Genomic DNA, 16,862 nt, shown 5'->3' with positions numbered 1-16,862 from the left:
ATTTTTGTCACATTCTGGAATATGTGCTTTACATGGCGAGACTTACTGTGTCTTGGATAAAACAGTTTGACAAGAGATTACTTGATTATGGGGAAGAGATTTTTGAGTAGGCAGCTCTTTAGCCTAACTGAAAAAGGCATAATAAAGCTGTGAAAACTGGAAACTTTGAAGCTGAAGCTAGACACATTAAGACTAGAGCAGCTGGAGGTTTTTAACGATGAGGGAAGAAGTTAACCCCAGGAACGACTTAAATAGGAATGCAGTGGTGTCATTCTGACTCAGGTCCCTACACCAAGATGGGAATGCCTTGCGTAAAAGATGAGCTTTACTTCAGTTTAGGGCTATGGGCTTCATACAGGAACTATTGGGAAATGTAATTCCAAAGCTGCCTTCTACGATGGTTACTTGTTAGTGAAGCAGTTCAGTAAATTCACCAAAAAAACTCCTTATTTTACACCTGCCTTGCATTGGAGATTGGGATTTTCCACCTGTCGACCCAAATCTATGGAAGATGCGAGTGGATTGTGGAGAGGGGAATAATAAATGGATGTGTCAGCCCCATTTGGCTTTTTCCTTGAAATCAATGATTATCTTTTCTGCACAGATACCTGTTGGTGGTTTAATATTCTGATCCTGATTATAATATCCCTTCTCCTTTGGTAGGATAACTGGGATGATGAGGAGGAAGAGGAGGAGGAGGAGGAGGAAGTAAAAGAGACTGAGGTAAAACAAGGTGAGAACTTTTGGGAGGAGTATATTTCATGATGCGTAGGATGGGGAAGAGTTCTTGATTTGTCTTGTAGTACGTAAACCTGGATTAATGGGACAGAATCACCAAAACATGTTTGGTTTATTAGTGCCAAAAAAAAAAAAAAAAAGCTTTTTATATTGGGCACCTCTGGATTTTGAATTGGAAGATTACCTGTGATGCTTTTCTTCCCTGTTGTGCAATGTTCTTGTTACCTTCAGTGTTGGGGAGAACTTTTAAAGACCTCCTGTTTTACAGAAACCAAAGTTTCAGAAAAGAAGAAAATAGCAGAAAAAATAAAAGAAAAAGAAAGGCAACTGAAGAAAAAGCAAGAGGAGATTAAAAAAAGGGTAAGGTGTTCTTCTCGGCGTCTGGATCCTACCTTCCTGTGGGAAACGGGGGACCAGCGGTCGTGGGGCAGTGAAACAACTTCTGTTGTTTTGTCCCTGGGATGTGTAGTCAGTGGTCCTCTGGGGGACCTTCACCCTGATGCATCCTCCCTGAGGCCTGAACCATCTGGGTGCTTAGCAAGAAAGGTTGCATTTCAGGTGGCTCTGCTTCAAACAGAAGTACACTGCCCAGTTAGCTAGGAGAAATACCAGCATGGAAAAATCCCTCGCATTTTACCACAGCAGTGCTCACATTAAACGTAATGTGAACTGACATACGAGGACCCTCAGTTCTGTAGATCGGTTTTGGTAACTGTCTGTAATGAATCATTTGTAAGCAGAAGATTGCCAAGAGTTTTGAATGACAGTCTATTTTTGTACATATATGTGCATATTTAGTTAGAGGTACCAGAGGAACCTAAAGAACTCACACCAGAAGAACAGGTAGCAGATAAACTACGGCTAAAGAAATTGCAAGAGGAGGCGGATCTTGAATTAGCAAAAGAAACATTTGGTAAGTGTGCATACAGCTGAACCCACCCAAGAAGTTGCTTGTGTGGTGTAATACCACAGGTAGTATCTGCTGCTAGGAATTTCCAGCAGGCCTCACCGCCTCACTGAACTTTCCAGTCAGTAGCTGCATTGTATAGAGTAACACATGAAAGAAACTACTCATTTCTAATTGCCTGTGTTGCTCTTCAGAAATGCTGTCGGTCTGGGTGTGGCTCAGCATTAAATATGTTAATAAGCTAGGTGCTGAAAAAGCAAGTACAGTTGTGGAACAGGCAGATACAAAAGAACAGTAGGCTTAATTAGGTTGGGGAACTCGTTGTGTTTGCCAGTTCTCTCAGTGAAGCACACGGTACAGGTTGTTTTGGCTGTGCTGGTTTATGGTTGAGGAATACGCTTGTTTGAAAAATACACATTCACATTTATTTAGCTGAACCCTTGTTTTCTGAGATGGCGGGACTCTTCCCTATGTCATTTTAGCTAGTGTCTGCAGAAACCATCCAGTGGGCGTTTGATTTGAGGATGGAAACCACAGTCCAGATACTAATTGTCAATTAGAGGGGAAGCGTCCAACTAATTTAGTGCTGAGCTTGAGGCCTGCAATTCCTTACTTAAGGGGAGAGACAATACACTGAATACTACAGTGGATAGTTCAGATTACATATAGGATAAAGTTTCGCCCCAGAATCACGTACAGATCCCATGTAGCTTAATGACTGTGGTTGTTTAAGTGAGTCGTGCATGGCAGAGCCAAACAGGAAATGAGTGGGCAGGCACAGCTCAAGTTTCAGTGATGCTGCTTCAGTAGGGACAAGAAGTGGAGTGCGAGTGGCGATTGCTTACCTTGTGGCTAAAGGACCTGCCCAGTGTGGCCTCGCAGTTCTTGCACTAGACCTTCCCCTGATCCTTTTGTCTTTCCTTGCAGGTGTAAATAACACTTGTGGAATAGATGCCATGAATCCATCTTCAAAAGACGACTTTACGGAATTTGGCAAACTGTTAAAAGAGAAAATTACACAGTATGAAAAATCATTACATTATGCCAGTTTTTTGGAAACATTAGTTCGAGACGTATGTATTTCATGTAAGTTTAATTTGAAAGGGATTTCCTAGCACATGGCTCCATTGCTCCAGGAAACAGAATAGGGCCAAATTTGAAAACATGTTAATCGAGTAAAACATGAAATGTGACTTACGTGGTATTATATTAAATAATGTACCCATCTGATTGACCATGCTTTACTAGCTTTTGACTAGCTAAGAATCAGGCCTCGTATATCTTTTTAAAGGAGGTTTCTATTAATCCTTTCCATGTGGTGGTACCCATTTGGGACCACTTTTTAAACGCAGGTGAATTCTGTTTTGATCTAAACCTTGTACAGACCTACAAAAGTCTTTTAAGAGTGGTGAAACATTTCCCGAGTTGTATAATGCAAGTAGGTCAGCGGGAAAGGAAAAGGAAATTTCCAGTGTTATGTGAACTCAGTTTGGGAGCAGTTTGTGTTTTGGAATTCAAGAGTTAACTACACTGAAACACAGCTATAGTTTGCTTCACAGTTGACTCATAAAATGGATGGTAAACTTGGCTTCTATTTGCATTTCTTGATTGGCTGAGATTTGGTCCGGGAGTATTTTGAGATGTCTTGTCTTCCTATGTTTATATGTACTGTCCTTCAGAGTGAACAAAGGTGTGATCCTGAACGTCCACTTTTCCTGGGTGCCTCAATTTCCCAGAAGCCTTCAAACACTCTGCCCCGTTACAGACCTCTGGGAAAGGCTTAAAGTGCTCCTCAGCCCGTGCTCCACTGTTAGACTCCCATATTAACTAATTCTTTTAAACAAAGTTTTAACAACTTTACATTTTAGTACATATAAGTTATGTGTCGTGGGATTATGAACTACTGGACTCTGGTTCTGAGGATTCAGATTGCCCGTGGGGGAACTCTGCCATTTTCTGTTCAATTTTGGGATCAAAATCTGCAATTAACCTTACCTTTTTGGTGATATGATGATTTCCTGAAAACAATATTGGTTTAAAAAAAACCCCTTTCTCTCTTCCTAATGTAGTGGAAGTTGATGATTTGAAAAAGATCACAAATTCTTTGACAGTGCTATGCAGTGAAAAACAAAAACAAGAAAAGGTAAGACATCTGCTTCTTCCTAACCATACGAATTTTTTGTAACTTGTTTAATCCCCATGTACACTGTACAGCGTGGCCTTTGTAAAAATTGGGGGTGAGGTGAGGAGGGAGAGGAGTCCTGTATTTCAATTAAAATAAATTGAATGTTAATGAGACATGAACTGGAAGTTACAAATTTGGGTCCTAGGCCTAAATTTGAATCTCATAAACTTAAAAAAATTCATGTTTAAAGTGAACAGTATTTTGCCTGTATCTTGCCCACCTCTCCTCTCTGCACTAATTTTGGGGTATAGATTGTTTGCCAGTGCTCAGGAATGGCGGGGAAGCCCCAGATCTTCAGTTAATGTTTTTGTAGAAATAATTAAAAACCTTTGAAGTCAGTCTGTAGCAAAAACTAAGATCAACAATGGTCAGTGATATAAGCAGCAGGTAACAGCTACCTAGTTCTCTTAAATTGTGGTGTTTCTCCAAAGAACCACATGACTTGTGAAAAAGGTATGGGAAAAAAGTGACAGCATTGTACCGAAACATAATTGTTTCCTTCTGCGATTCATAAATTGTAGAGAAATATTTTATGTGCAGAAGTTTACAAGGAGTGGGATAATGACTTGTAAAATCCACTTAAACGCTGGGTAAGCAAACACGTTAATTGTCAAATCCAAGCCATGCTGTCTAGGATACAACTGAAATTACACCATTTCAGTACCTGTATGGGGGAGTCTGAGAAGGAAACCACTGTGCGCCAGCTGTAATCCATATTCTGTAAACAAGCGGCTGTTGTTGCATGTGATCCAAATCTGGCAGGTGATTGGAGAAAGGGAAACTTTCTGGGCACAACCTATTTTAATAGCAACTTTGCATGTTCATAAACACATCCTCCACTGACAGCTGGTAGCCTGCCAGGGAAAATGAACTTTGCCATAAAAATCTTTCAACGGAAGACTAAACCTTCTCTTGCCTGAAGTTGATATATTGAGTCTGGAGCTTGAGGTCTGTGATATTGAACTGACTGCACGTTTCTAACAGAAGTAGACTTTAGAAATACAAGCTTTTTTCTACGTACAAAGCTGATGCAGTGGTATTCTGAATGTAGTTTTCTTGTGCTTTACTACTGTGTTTTTTAGCATTCGTAGCTGCATTTCACCCAATCTTCAGTCTTTTAAATTTTGTTCTTAAAAATGTGGACTCTGGATATCTTTGGATCCAAAACTTACTCTGTTCCAGTTCTGGCCTCTCTGCTGTTGTATCCATTCAAAAAGAATTTCCCAAAGCTGTTCAAAGTAGTATGCAAGAAATTGCCTGCTCCTCAGTTTAGTAATATACAGTACCATCACCTGACTACTTTAAGAGTATTGTTAGAAAACATATTTAGTGTTACGAACTTGCCTCTAATACATTATTTCTGCAAATTATCAGACTTGAATTTCAGGTTAGCTTACCTTATAACCAAAACGAGTGCGCACAGGCAGAATTATTAATGTGTAAAGGACAAGAGCCTGTGACTAAGATTTCACCACCTTTTCCCCTGGAAGGTTTTGGACAACTCTGCTTGGCAGCCATATAAAAGCCCTAAGAAAATGATTCCCTCTAATTAATTCAGTAACAGTACAACATTAGACACCTTACACTTGGATTTACTTAGTGTGTCTCCTTAGCTCCAGCCATGTTGTGCTGAACATGCTGCTATTTTGATTAATGAGGCCACTCTTCGGGAAGGTAGAGGAAACCCAGAAATAGCATGGCTTTGCCATGAGTAAGTTAATGTGAACTGAGATGCAGTTGCTTCTGTGGTAGGAGTCAGCAGCACCATTATATGAAATGCAGGGCAGCTGACAACCATGTTCACCTTCTATCAGATCAGAGTTGGGGAACTGAAATAAGTTAAATCTGGTTACCCATGCACTTCATCATCTCTTCTCAGAAATATTGTATGCTGTTAATGTGAACTCTTAAGTAAATTAAAACATTTTTGGTCCTTCCTCAGCAAAGTAAAGCCAGAAAGAAGAAAAAAGGAGTTGTGCCTGGAGGTGGTTTGAAGGCTACTATGAAAGATGACCTGGCAGATTATGGAGGATATGATGGAGAATATGTACAAGACTTTGAAGACTTCATGTGACATTTATCTTCCCTTACATCTTTCTGTTGCCCGTAATCCCTTAAACATGTAGCATAATTTCTTTTCCTTTAAATTCTGCCAAATGCTACAATCAAAAGTGCAGTATCTCTGTGCTGGTTATTTAACCCTTTGACACATTGGTGCTAAAGCATTGGGATACCTGTCTGCCATGGGGTTAAAAGGAAGAAACTCAATATCTACATAAATCACAGTACAATTAAATTCTAATAATGTTTTACTTGTTACTATCTGGTTTCATAGTAACAGCCACTAAATTGGAAATGAATTTCAACACAGCAAAAGTTGTATTATTACCAGCACAGTTCAGTAACGCAGCCTTAACTGTACCTCCTTGAATGATTTATCTTGTGAACAAAAGCAGTTTGCAGCAAGGGTGTGGTGTGCACTTAGTATTAAAAATGCTTTGTCTATCGAGTTAAGAGCTTGAGGTTTTTCATAGGTTTGTGAAGGGGCCTGCTAACTTCAGAGTAAGGATACTGCACCTGAAAACACATCACCCACTGTTATTTCAAAGCTTGACATCCAGAACAGAACAAGGAAACAGTTCCTTAATTGCATTTGAAAAATGACTTGTATCTCGAGTATAAGCGATTTCGTTTACATTCATCTGAATATTTCTACTAATACAGCTGTACAGGTTCTTTAACAGTTAACTGCCTGGTTTAAGTGTCTGAGAGAGATTTCCTTTGTTCTCATGGGTTGTGTAGATCTTTTCATGACTCTGCCGTTTTCTTTCATTTACAAAAAAAACCAAACTGCTTAGCAAACTGCAACAGTTACTACAGTTGGGCAAATTGTTATGTTAACAATTATGACATCTGCAATGTTTTATAAAGCAACTAATTTAATAAAATCACTATTGTGAGGACTTCACAGCCTGTGTTATAGGAGCACTTATTTGAGTGCTGAGTCCATGCAGGAGGGCACAGCTCCATTGGTCCAAGTGCAATGTCCTCAGAGGATGAGCCAATTTGCTTGATTTAGGCGACTCGTAATACTGTCACTTTATTTCTAAATGCTTAATGGTCCATGACGGCTAATTTCCAATGCAGGTGGTGTCTGTCAGGTAGACAGGGGAGGTGAGTGGCAATATTAAATGTATTTTTTTTGTAATCATATGACATATGTACCTGTGTTTGATATACTTTATTCAGGGGAGTTATCCAGAAAGAAAATCGTGAGATGCAGCCTTGGCTTGATACGTGCTTGTAGCCTCAGCACCTGTAGTAGCTGCCAGATATGGAACGGCCACAGTCTAGATTTTGAGGAAGCATGCTCTTAATGAGTAACCTGCTCGTGGGGGCCTCATATGGTCATTAAATCTGACCATGATGAGAAGCTGAAGATGTTAACAGAGTAATTTCTGCAATGAAAAGAATTCTTCCCGTGGCATTGAATGTTGAGTCGAGTGAACTAGAATATTGCTAGAAGAGAAGCTGGTGAATATTCCTTGCTTTGACTGTCATGATCCAGTACCAAGTGAGGAGGGCTGGGCACATTCACAACTCTAAAAATAGAAGTTTAGACCCACAAATGGACATTGCCTATCGAATTCCACACACTGGCCTTGTTAGACGCTTTCTCTCTAACTACAAAGATGGTAGGTGGAGCTAGAATAAACTGGTCCCTTTTTAAGCTTGAGCGAGTTTTGAATAAGGGATGGCTTCTCTTCCTGCTTTTAGTTTTTTGTTCTTTGAATTTATTGGTTCATTAGCTTTAATGGCTGTCTGGTTTTAGTGCTGTACAGTACTTAGCAAGTAGCTGGTTCTAAAAACTGAATGAATTTTGTGTTTTACAACTAAGACCAACACAGTGAACTGCATGAAGTGACTGACAGTTGAGGCTGTTAATTTACACTTTTTCAATTTTATTTTCACAATAAAAGCCAAATAAAGTTTGGCCAGGCCTTACCGATGAAGCTAACAACACCTTGTTGCAAAATTATGCTCAAGAACCTGAATTCTTACTATACTACTTCTACCATTCATGGTACAAGTACGGGTTCTGCTGCAAAAAGTAGACCTCTTAAAAAAAAAAAAAAAAATCTTGCTTTTAGTTTGAGGATGATAAACTTGAAGTAAAGGAAGTGTGAAATAATATCCTGTGTTCACAAGCCTGCCATCACCACCTATTTCAGTTAGAAAAACAGCTAAAGATTACACTCCTTCACCACTGTCAGTTGTAGCAGAAACAGCTGGCTGTGTTTTGCAATCCTTTTGACAGTGCAGTTTTTCTTTAATCTACGGTATGTCAAACTACAGGATAACTCCTCTGTTTACGTTCATCTGTACTGAAGTCCACGGGGCGTACTCACAAACTTAGTTACACCCATGGGCTGCAGGACTTAGCATCTTGGTTTGATAGAGTTGTTGTTGCAGTGTAGGTAATACACATCCTAGAGCCACGGTTCTTCCCATTGCATTAAATGAAGTAGCAGATATCTAGCTCCCATCCACTGCGCTGTATATAGGACTTTCAAGGAAGTATCTTCTTTGCCAGTGTCTGGTGGCATGCTGAGCTGAACTCCCAGCTGGCCAACTGCTGAAGTTGTCACTTGCACACTGGGTTGGTTGGAAGCTTTTCTGTTTGCATCGAGACAAATATATCACTAGATGCTGGTCTTCCAAGGTAGATAGCAGCATTCAACCTAAGTCACACCCTACACAACCCTATTCTCTTTGAGCACAAAAATTGTCCCACCTCTTAATCATTTTTAGAACAGCTTACTTGCAGTTTTTTAACCAAAGCTTTGGTCCAGATTTAGATGCCCTGGTTCCCCAAGAACACGGAGCTGTCCCCTAGCAATTGTTGGAGCTTCACATCTGTTCTACATTCACTGTCTTTTTTTTTTGCAAAATATGGGCAGTAGTAGCAGGTGATAGCATCCCTTTATACCCAAGAGACCAGTGATTACATTTACTGTTGGAAATCTCAGTAGAAATCCTTTGCCTGCCTGAGGAACTCTTACCCATCGTGGCCTCCTGACAGAGGACTCTTTATTCTTTGTCAAACTCTTCCACTTTGCAAGTACTGTCAAAATTCAGGGGCTATGGGATATGACAACCAGACATTTGACCATCTTCAGGAGTTGTTTAGGTGCATAGTGCCTATGCCAGAAGGTTGAAAATTATTCATTTTACAATTCAAAACAGAGCAAGACAACTATATACTAGGAATAGAAAATTTATTAGAGTTCAATACTGTGCCTGCACAAATACAAATTTCACTTTAATGTAGTAAACTCTCTTTTGTTTCATTACTTAGAGTGCCCAGGATCAACCACTTACCCCTGGTAAATACTGATCTGATTGGGACTATAAACAGTCCATTCTTGCCGTGGGCCATGGTACAGCACTGCTGCAGACCTTACATCAGGTTGAAGTTAACTCACTTGTGTGTAGCAATGGAGGAATGTCCTTTGAAGGTTTTGGAGCAAGCCAAGAGACTAGCATGAACACTGCGAGTTTTGATGGCATTCCAGGGCCCGGGAAGGTCATTTTGATCATAAATAAAAAGCAGTTATAAATGTTTGATCGTGTGCTCAGTTCAAGCATACCATCCAAACAACAATTCTACGACAGGACAAACCCTTCTTAGCATTTGTGAATTTTTTTCAAGTGAGGCTTGGATGCTGTTCCTACTCAAGTCAAACCCCCTACATCTCTGTTAGCCAAACGGGTCATTGTGGACTGACTGGCAATTAAAAGCCCAGCAGGTTTTGAGAACACAGCTTCAGGGACATTCAAAACAAGGCTGAGATTCTTCTGGTAACCCTCATGTAGCAAAATTGCAATCTTATCCCACATAACTTAATTAAACAGGTGAGCTAAAGATAAGTTAGTCAGACATGATTAGTCTGTTAAAGAAATCATGTAACCAGCACAAGTCATGGGACTGCTGCCAGGTAGATTCTTCATCTCTCAGCATGGAGTCTAATTTGCCAGCATGTCATTTAGACAGCAGCCAGTCTGGGCATCCTTCAGAAGCATATTTACCACATCATAGAACTTGTTATCATATGCCAATCTGTAGTACAGATAGATGTCTTCGCAGTAGGTCAGTAATTTCTTCAGGTTTTTCAGAGCAGCCTCAGTCGGCTGGTGCTGTTTGAGCCTGAAATGGAATTTCACGTTGCATTAGAAGGGGAGAAAGGGCATCAGTCCTTGTAGAGAGAGAATTTCGGCTCTCTCATGGGATCCTAGGGAAGTAGGGGCCTCATGAAGCTATCTAGTCTAGCCCCTGCTCAGGGCAAAACCATCCCTGACTACACCATCCCAGTCGAGCGTCTTGGGACTAGGGAGCAGAAGAACTCAATGGGAAGGTGGGAAACAGCCTGGGCATGTTCTTAGAAAGGGATCAGGTTTTGCTTCTCTACCATCACCTAGAGGGTCAATTGTTTGAAAATAAGGCACTTTAATAAAGAATGCAAACTGACTAGTATCTAAAGCAGTGATTCTCAACCAGGGTGCCCATGGATCTTTTGAAAGGTGCCATAAAGGTGTGAAGAGATAAGCTAAGTAGATAAAAGCAGGCTCAGGGTTGAGCCCTACCTGAATGATTGCCCAGCCCCTCTGCAAGAGGGTAAGCACTGCAATATATACATTTGTTTTTGAACCTGGTGCTATAGGATTCACAAAAGTTATTCTGGGGTGCCTTGAGTCCAAAAAGGTTGAGAACCACTGATCTAAAAAGTCCCAAGCTCTGCTGGATTTTCTATCACATTAACAGCCTGGACTGAAGACCAGCACCACCCCTTACCTGTGCCCACGTGTGGAAAGTACCTCAGTGCCACACACAGCGCATAGATCCTTCCCCCAGGAGCACAGAGGGGTCTGGAGAACTGATGTTGCTGCCACCCCCTCACTGCTTTTGAGCAACAGCCGAAGTCCTTCACATCCCAAACTCATCTGACTGCCTATGCTAGGTTTAGTAATGCTATCACTTTTACTGACGGGGAAAACAGAGGCTTTAGGTAGCTCGCTGACCCTCCCGCAGGAAGTCTGTGGCACAGGAATTCGACTTCAAGCAGCACACGACCCACCTGACATACCTTCCCCGCTGCAGCAGAGCAATCGGCACATGTGCCAATTGCTTTCTCAACACTTCTGAGTCGTTCTAATCTTACAGAAGGTAGGTGCAGACTGGACTAGACTCTGCCAACACGCCCCTGAGGTGCAGTGCAAAGAATACAGATGAAGATCTAAGCCAGGTTTAACCATGCAGTTCTGAAAAGCTGGGTATGTGAATGTCTTCAGCACTGTTGAAATAAATGAAGTCTGTACCTGCAACTAGAGCTGCTGGAGGCTGCTCTTCCCCAATTAAGCCCAAGGAGTTATCGTCTCTAAGCAAGTATTTTAGAATTTGTTTAAAACCACGCTTTCTGAAGATGAAAAGGAATTTGGGCTGTAGAAATACTTACTTTTTAGCAATCTCCTCAAACACATTCGCTTTGAGTAACCTTTGTTGTTTGAATTCTTCTAGATAATTGAAGTCACCTTTAATAATCACTTGCTGATACAGAACTTCAGCCCAGTCTGGAACAAAGTCATAAGCCTCAGCCACGATAGCAGCCTAGGAGAAAGAAAGATTCCCAGAAATTACTGACTAGGTTGGGTTGTAATTAAGCTGTTTGCACTGGTAAAAGCTTTTCAGCCACGAGGGTTCTTCCTGCTTTTATATGTCCTCTGGCAAAAAATGCAGTCACGGCTTTGGGTCCTGCCCCTGTATTGCGTTTACCCCCCAAGTCATCCTTCGAGGGAAATGCAGGAGGCACTATGAAGTATAAGAAAACAAGGTAGGAAATACTTATGATGGGCAGTAAAGAAACAGAGGACAGAAAATTAAGGCCTAGAAAATCTGATCTGAATAGGAACTTTGAGTAGTTTGGGGCCCTAAGAGTAGGGAGTGGAGAGGAAGGAGGTGGCCCCGACATGTAACAGGCTGCCAGGATACCAGAGTGCTTTTTAAAAACATGGAGAAAAAAAGACAAGGCGGAGCAAGGCACTGAAGACCTAACGACAAGAACCAGGTGCCATACAAAAGGAGAATGCTTTGTCTGGAGAACTGATCTTTGAATCTGAAAGCCAAAGAGGCTGACTATTTAGGATGCTGCTGTGGCTGCAGTAGTAACGAAGCCATTTGTTCTCTGTAACTAAAGTCCCCCTTTGTTTCTGCGGAACTGCTTTCTCTGAATGAGCTGCTTCAAGTGAGTCAGAGGAGTTGAGAAAACACCTGTTCCCACTGCCCGCCTGTCCAGGTGCTGATCTTGCTTGCCTGTAACTTGGTCACCACCAGCACCTGGCTTTATTCTCAGTCCCTGAGGCAGCATTTCACCTTGGGAGTCTTGGCAGTGTCCCCAGGACAGCAGGAGCACGCAGCTTCTCTCACTCAGCCATTTACCTGGTAGAACCTGGGCAAGGACATGATGCAATCCATGAGGCGCTGTCGGTTCAGGTTGATCAGCATCGTGCTCTGATTAGTGTTCAGAAAATGAAGCTGGAGAGTTATCAATTTTGTCAGTCTGTTGCAGCGTAAGGACTGGCGGACACAGGAATCCTAGAGTCAAAAAGAAGCAAAACCAAGCTCCTAGAATAACGTTCCTACAAGGAAGTCAGGATGCCAGTTCCTGAGCAAGGGTCTGCAGGCTTTGGAGCCTGTCGGTACTTTGCCTTGTAAACCACTGCAGCTTCTCTCATCACTCAGTCTGCCTGGCCGTATTCTTATAAGAAGCTCCACCCATCAAATGACGTTCACTATAAAAATCGAAGCCAGCCCGCAGCACTGTCACCACTCCTACTTTAACACTACTAGTCCAGCACCAAGTCAACTTGGTGCTGGGCTCCCTCTCCTCCTCCATTCCCCCCTGAGATGTTAAGAACTGATCAGGGAGCAGTGCGCGGTCCGTGACTGAGTGATCATTTTGTCAGCCAGGTTGAGAGTCGCTGCCTCTGCACCAGGATCTTTTGGTGCTGCACTGCAACGTGGCACATCCCAGGCACTGTTTCAGGTCGGGATGGCTCCTCATGGGTCACCCCCAAAGAGATGCTACTGGCCGTTCCCATTCAACCTAAAGCCACTTCTGACCCCTCCTTGGCTGGCACCGAAAGCCAACAAAGCCTGAATTCCATGCCAGCTCACCTTGGAATAACTTTCTGCTGCATCAATAAAGAGAGTCAGAGCTTTCATCAACAGTTTCTTTAAATTTGGCACATCTTGGAGAGACTCTTCTGAAATGGAAAGAGATGTGAAACAAGGACCCAAGGCGCGTATAGCTACAGGGCACAGCACACCCCAAACAAGTTTTGTAATGCATTTAAAATCTGAAACTAGTCACTTCTAGCGGTAACAGACCACAACGCACCAATTCTAGCCCCACACAAGACGCTGCTCTGCAAGGCATAGACAAAACACAAAGCCATGGTAGGAACCCAATCAAAAGTTCTGAAGGCAAGTCTGCAACTTCCACGCGCTTTGGTCAGCCAACCAGGTCAAGAAAACATTCAGCATAACTTGTCTTCGATCCCTTGATGACACTGGCTTGTGTTCCAGAGCAACTCTTGAGCGTATATTAACAACCTCTGCAGCAGCAGGACATTGGCTGCCACAGTCCCCCTGCAGGTTCAGGAGTTATGTCTTGTGTCAAGGTGGACTTGTCTTGCTTAGAGGTTAGCCAGTGGATCTGTACAGGACGGTTTGGACAGGGCTGATCCTGCCTCAGGCAGAGGTTGGACTAGATGTGACCTCTGGAGCCCCCTTCCAGCCCCACGGCTCTATGATCCTATGAACTCCCAACATGCACCATTCACTGTGGCATTAGGGGCAGAAGTAAAGCACCCTTTAGGCATCCATGCAGCCTGCTTAGGGAGGTTTACTGTTGCACCACAAAAGTTCAATTTTTTGAACACTGCATAAATGCAGATCAGCATGGGTGTAGCTACATCAGTGGTGGTAAGGGGTGTTCCAGCAGCACAGGTACCAGGAACCACCATGGCTTTTTGGAAGAGGAAAGCAGCCAGACATAATGTGCTGTCAGAGAAGAGCCCAGCACTTAGCTAGTGGGACCACGCAATGCACCTTACTGAAGCGGAAGGGACTTTAACACTGCAGCCACTAGGACAAGCCATCAGAAGGGTATTTCCCAACCATACCTCTATGTATGCAATGATCCATGATGCCTTCAAAGAAAAATGTTGGATTTGGCCAATTTCCGATCACGCACAGCAATCCAATGTGTTCCTAGAAGCTACGTGCAAACATTCACGTAGTCTTGGTTCCAGAACTTCCACTCACCCCAAGGCTGAGATTCAATGAGTTTCAGCTGTATACAGGCAGCTGCTTCATGATTCTCTCCAATTTCTCGACACATGCTGAAGCACAGGGCTATCATGTTGTGCTTTTCGCTGTCCCCCGGGCGACAACGCTTTATGTAGTCTAGCAGAGCTGTCTTCAGAGTTCCACTCTGTCAGGAAGGACCAATATCGAGACAGATACTTGAGGAGTTTAGATTTGCTTTGCATTTTGGGGTTTGCAAACAAAACAAAATCCTGTACAATTTTCAAGCAAGATCACCATGCTATCTTGAGTCTCCTTTATACACTTCAAAACGTAATGGGAATATAACTGAAGTATTACAGATGTAAAATAAGCTATTGATTAGTTTTCATAAATTTGCTGCTATCTGGCAGGTAAGTGTCACCAATTTTAAAGTCAGCAACCTCTGATATTAAATGTCCAATCACACACAAAATATACGGAGGCCTCCAAGTTTCTGCCTGCTGAGGCCAAGTGAAATGGTTGCAATTTTTTTTGTCAAAAAATGATCATTAAAGAGCATGGCCTGTTTTGAGACCGTCCAAACTGTTTAACTAACTATAGGAATCTCTTTATAATCTTAATAGAAGAAAGAAAAAAAAAATGGTAAAAAGATTTCATTAATAAATGGTGGGTGAAAACAAATCACAACTGAAGACATGCAGTATAGATTATAATTTGAGTATAGGTAAAATAAAAGCTTCCTAGATACTGTCAACGACAGATTAAAGTTTACCTGTCTAACGCATGAACACGTGTGTGCGTGCATGCACATGCGCACACCGCCCCCACCCTTTGTTGTTTCCCCTCCACCATCAGACCTACCGGGTCTAATTTTTTTCTCATCAGCACTTCAAAATAATGTTTCTCATGCAGCAGATCAAATATGTACGTCATTTCGTTATATCTGCCAATGCCAGTGAGGAGCCGGACCTTTAGAGAGAAAAATATGAAGATCAGTGTGACATGGGAAAACCTGCCTTTGCTGTAGGGTTAGTCTATGCCAGTTTAAATAAAGGTCAAAGGATCACCATTTCTAAAACAAAGATATCTAGCAAACACCAGCCATGCAGGGAGCTTTTTAGCCCTCTCTAGCGATTCCAGGCTGGAAGGACATCTCATGTCATTAACATGGTACATCTTCACTCTGGAGGCCTTCTGGAGGCAGTGAAAGGAGGTGCCTGCTGGCTTTGTAATGCGAACTACTTCGTTTAGCAATATGTGATCACTAAAACTCCACAAGCTAGATCTCCTCTTCAGTCTGCTGCAGCTTCTGCCATTTCTCCGGCAAGCTCCGTCAACTGGCCAAAGGATGTGGACAGCTGGCCACCTGCAGCTGACTATCAAACCGAAGAGCCATCATAAGGATAGCTATTTTTGGTCTATAGATCTAGGTTAGGCAAAACAAGTGACCTAGAAATGAAAATCTTTGCATCTGGATGCTAATTCCAGAAGCCACCTGGGCTCCCTGATCTTTTATGGTGTATCATCTTGTGCCACTGTTGCATGGAGAGCCTTTTACTGAGCTGGGGAGGAAATGGGGCGCGGGGGATTAGGGTATGACAGCTACATACCACAAGGCTGTACTCCTCATTAGGCGCCAAGTGTTCATCCGTGAGAAGCCGAGCAGCCTGCAGGACTCTAGTAATTCCTTCCATATGACACGTCAGACTAAAGCAATTATGGGCCAAAATCAGCAGCTCTGTAGCTAAAGAACAAGAGAATCCAAGTGCTTCAATAATAAAATGACGAAACAAGTGGCTGCATTTTTTAAAGGTGGTGCCAACTCTGCAAATGATTTGGAACTTTTCTAGTCACAGCGAGACTGAACTGAACATGTCAGGCATTACACCTGAGCAGCTTTATAGGTCACAGCTTCTGTAACTGCACACAGAGTCAAGTCTGGTCTTCTACTCTGCTTTACAATCTGGTCCCCTGGATTATTTTCTGCCAGGTTAATACCATGCGTGAAAGGAAAAGAAACTGCCTGACAAATGCACAGTCAATTGCCTCCCTCTACCTACCCTGCTACACCATCATGCCAAATCAGATCTGTTTTAAATGATAAAGCCTGAAATTCCACATCTGTTTGAAGACCCCTCTCCTAACTTTGATCTACTGAGTGATGTTTAGGATGGACTGAGTTCTCAGAGCCAGAATGAATGGATTAAATGCAGTGAATGTGTTTGTAGATCTCAGAACAGGCAGGTGTTTTGCTGATTAGCATGGCAGGATCCCAAAGCAGAATGCAGCGTGCTTTACACTGGGGCCAAGGTCCTCTCTATGCATTCAGTACTGTAGCACAATGCTCATCACTACTGCAGTCTCTGAAAGTGGGAGGCAAAGGAATTCCCCATATTTTCAAGGGTGTGGGGATACAAAGAGATGGCAGGGACGGGGGCGTGCTCTCTCATTCCAGACCTGAGCAGACAGGATGAGGTGGGAAGCCAGCTGTCCTTTACACACTGCAATTACACAGCTAACCCAATGTCAATGCTGCTTCTCAACCAGTTACGCAGTGAAATTACTATCAAATTTACAAAACCTTTTAAAAATAAAAATCAGTTTTAATATACAATACACATTGGTCCAAGAATAACTCCTGCGCATTTCCACAGTGCAACCAA

At 42.4% G+C, this 16,862-nt stretch overlaps 2 protein-coding genes across 4 annotated transcripts in view; one reads left to right on the top strand and one right to left on the bottom strand.

Moving 5' to 3' along the window:
- Positions 1–296: 296 nt before the first annotated feature.
- Positions 297–6,798, top strand: EIF3J (eukaryotic translation initiation factor 3 subunit J). The gene is made up of 7 exons (XM_006036694.2): positions 297–311; positions 664–733; positions 1,007–1,098; positions 1,537–1,651; positions 2,573–2,731; positions 3,715–3,788; positions 5,773–6,798. Exons 1-7 carry the CDS (start codon positions 297–299, stop codon positions 5,902–5,904), a joined length of 657 nt encoding a protein of 218 aa, XP_006036756.1. The 3' UTR covers positions 5,905–6,798.
- The window catches only part of SPG11 (SPG11, spatacsin vesicle trafficking associated), a 51,061-nt gene continuing 40,342 nt past the window's right edge, over positions 6,144–16,862 (bottom strand). Inside the window, exons 33-39 of one of the 3 annotated variants that reach the window (XM_025193039.1) lie at positions 15,810–15,943; positions 15,061–15,168; positions 14,215–14,383; positions 13,063–13,148; positions 12,325–12,480; positions 11,345–11,496; positions 6,144–10,038 (exon numbers count right to left, since the gene is read on the bottom strand). In XM_025193039.1, coding sequence (XP_025048824.1) covers positions 9,858–10,038; positions 11,345–11,496; positions 12,325–12,480; positions 13,063–13,148; positions 14,215–14,383; positions 15,061–15,168; positions 15,810–15,943 — 986 coding nt within the window. In that variant the 3' untranslated portion in view covers positions 6,144–9,857. Of the gene's footprint in view, positions 10,039–11,344; positions 11,497–12,324; positions 12,481–13,062; positions 13,152–14,214; positions 14,384–15,060; positions 15,169–15,809; positions 15,944–16,862 lie in introns of those variants that run through there. The other 2 variants (XM_025193038.1, XR_003092008.1) reach the window with 2 other exon arrangements.

Source organism: Alligator sinensis, unplaced genomic scaffold, assembly GCF_000455745.1.
Source record: "Alligator sinensis unplaced genomic scaffold, ASM45574v1 scaffold997_1, whole genome shotgun sequence".
Classification (NCBI taxonomy): Eukaryota; Metazoa; Chordata; order Crocodylia; family Alligatoridae; genus Alligator; species Alligator sinensis.
The sequence above is the reverse complement of the archived record's forward strand: the minus strand, read 5'-3'. Positions and strand labels throughout refer to the sequence as shown.

Excerpts from the sequence above, each read along its gene's own strand:
- EIF3J (XM_006036694.2), top strand. Across the intron at positions 1,652-2,572 it reads ATTAGCAAAAGAAACATTTG|GTGTAAATAACACTTGTGGA; the intron begins GTAAGTGTGCAT and ends CTTTCCTTGCAG. Across the intron at positions 2,732-3,714 it reads TCGAGACGTATGTATTTCAT|TGGAAGTTGATGATTTGAAA; the intron begins GTAAGTTTAATT and ends TTCCTAATGTAG.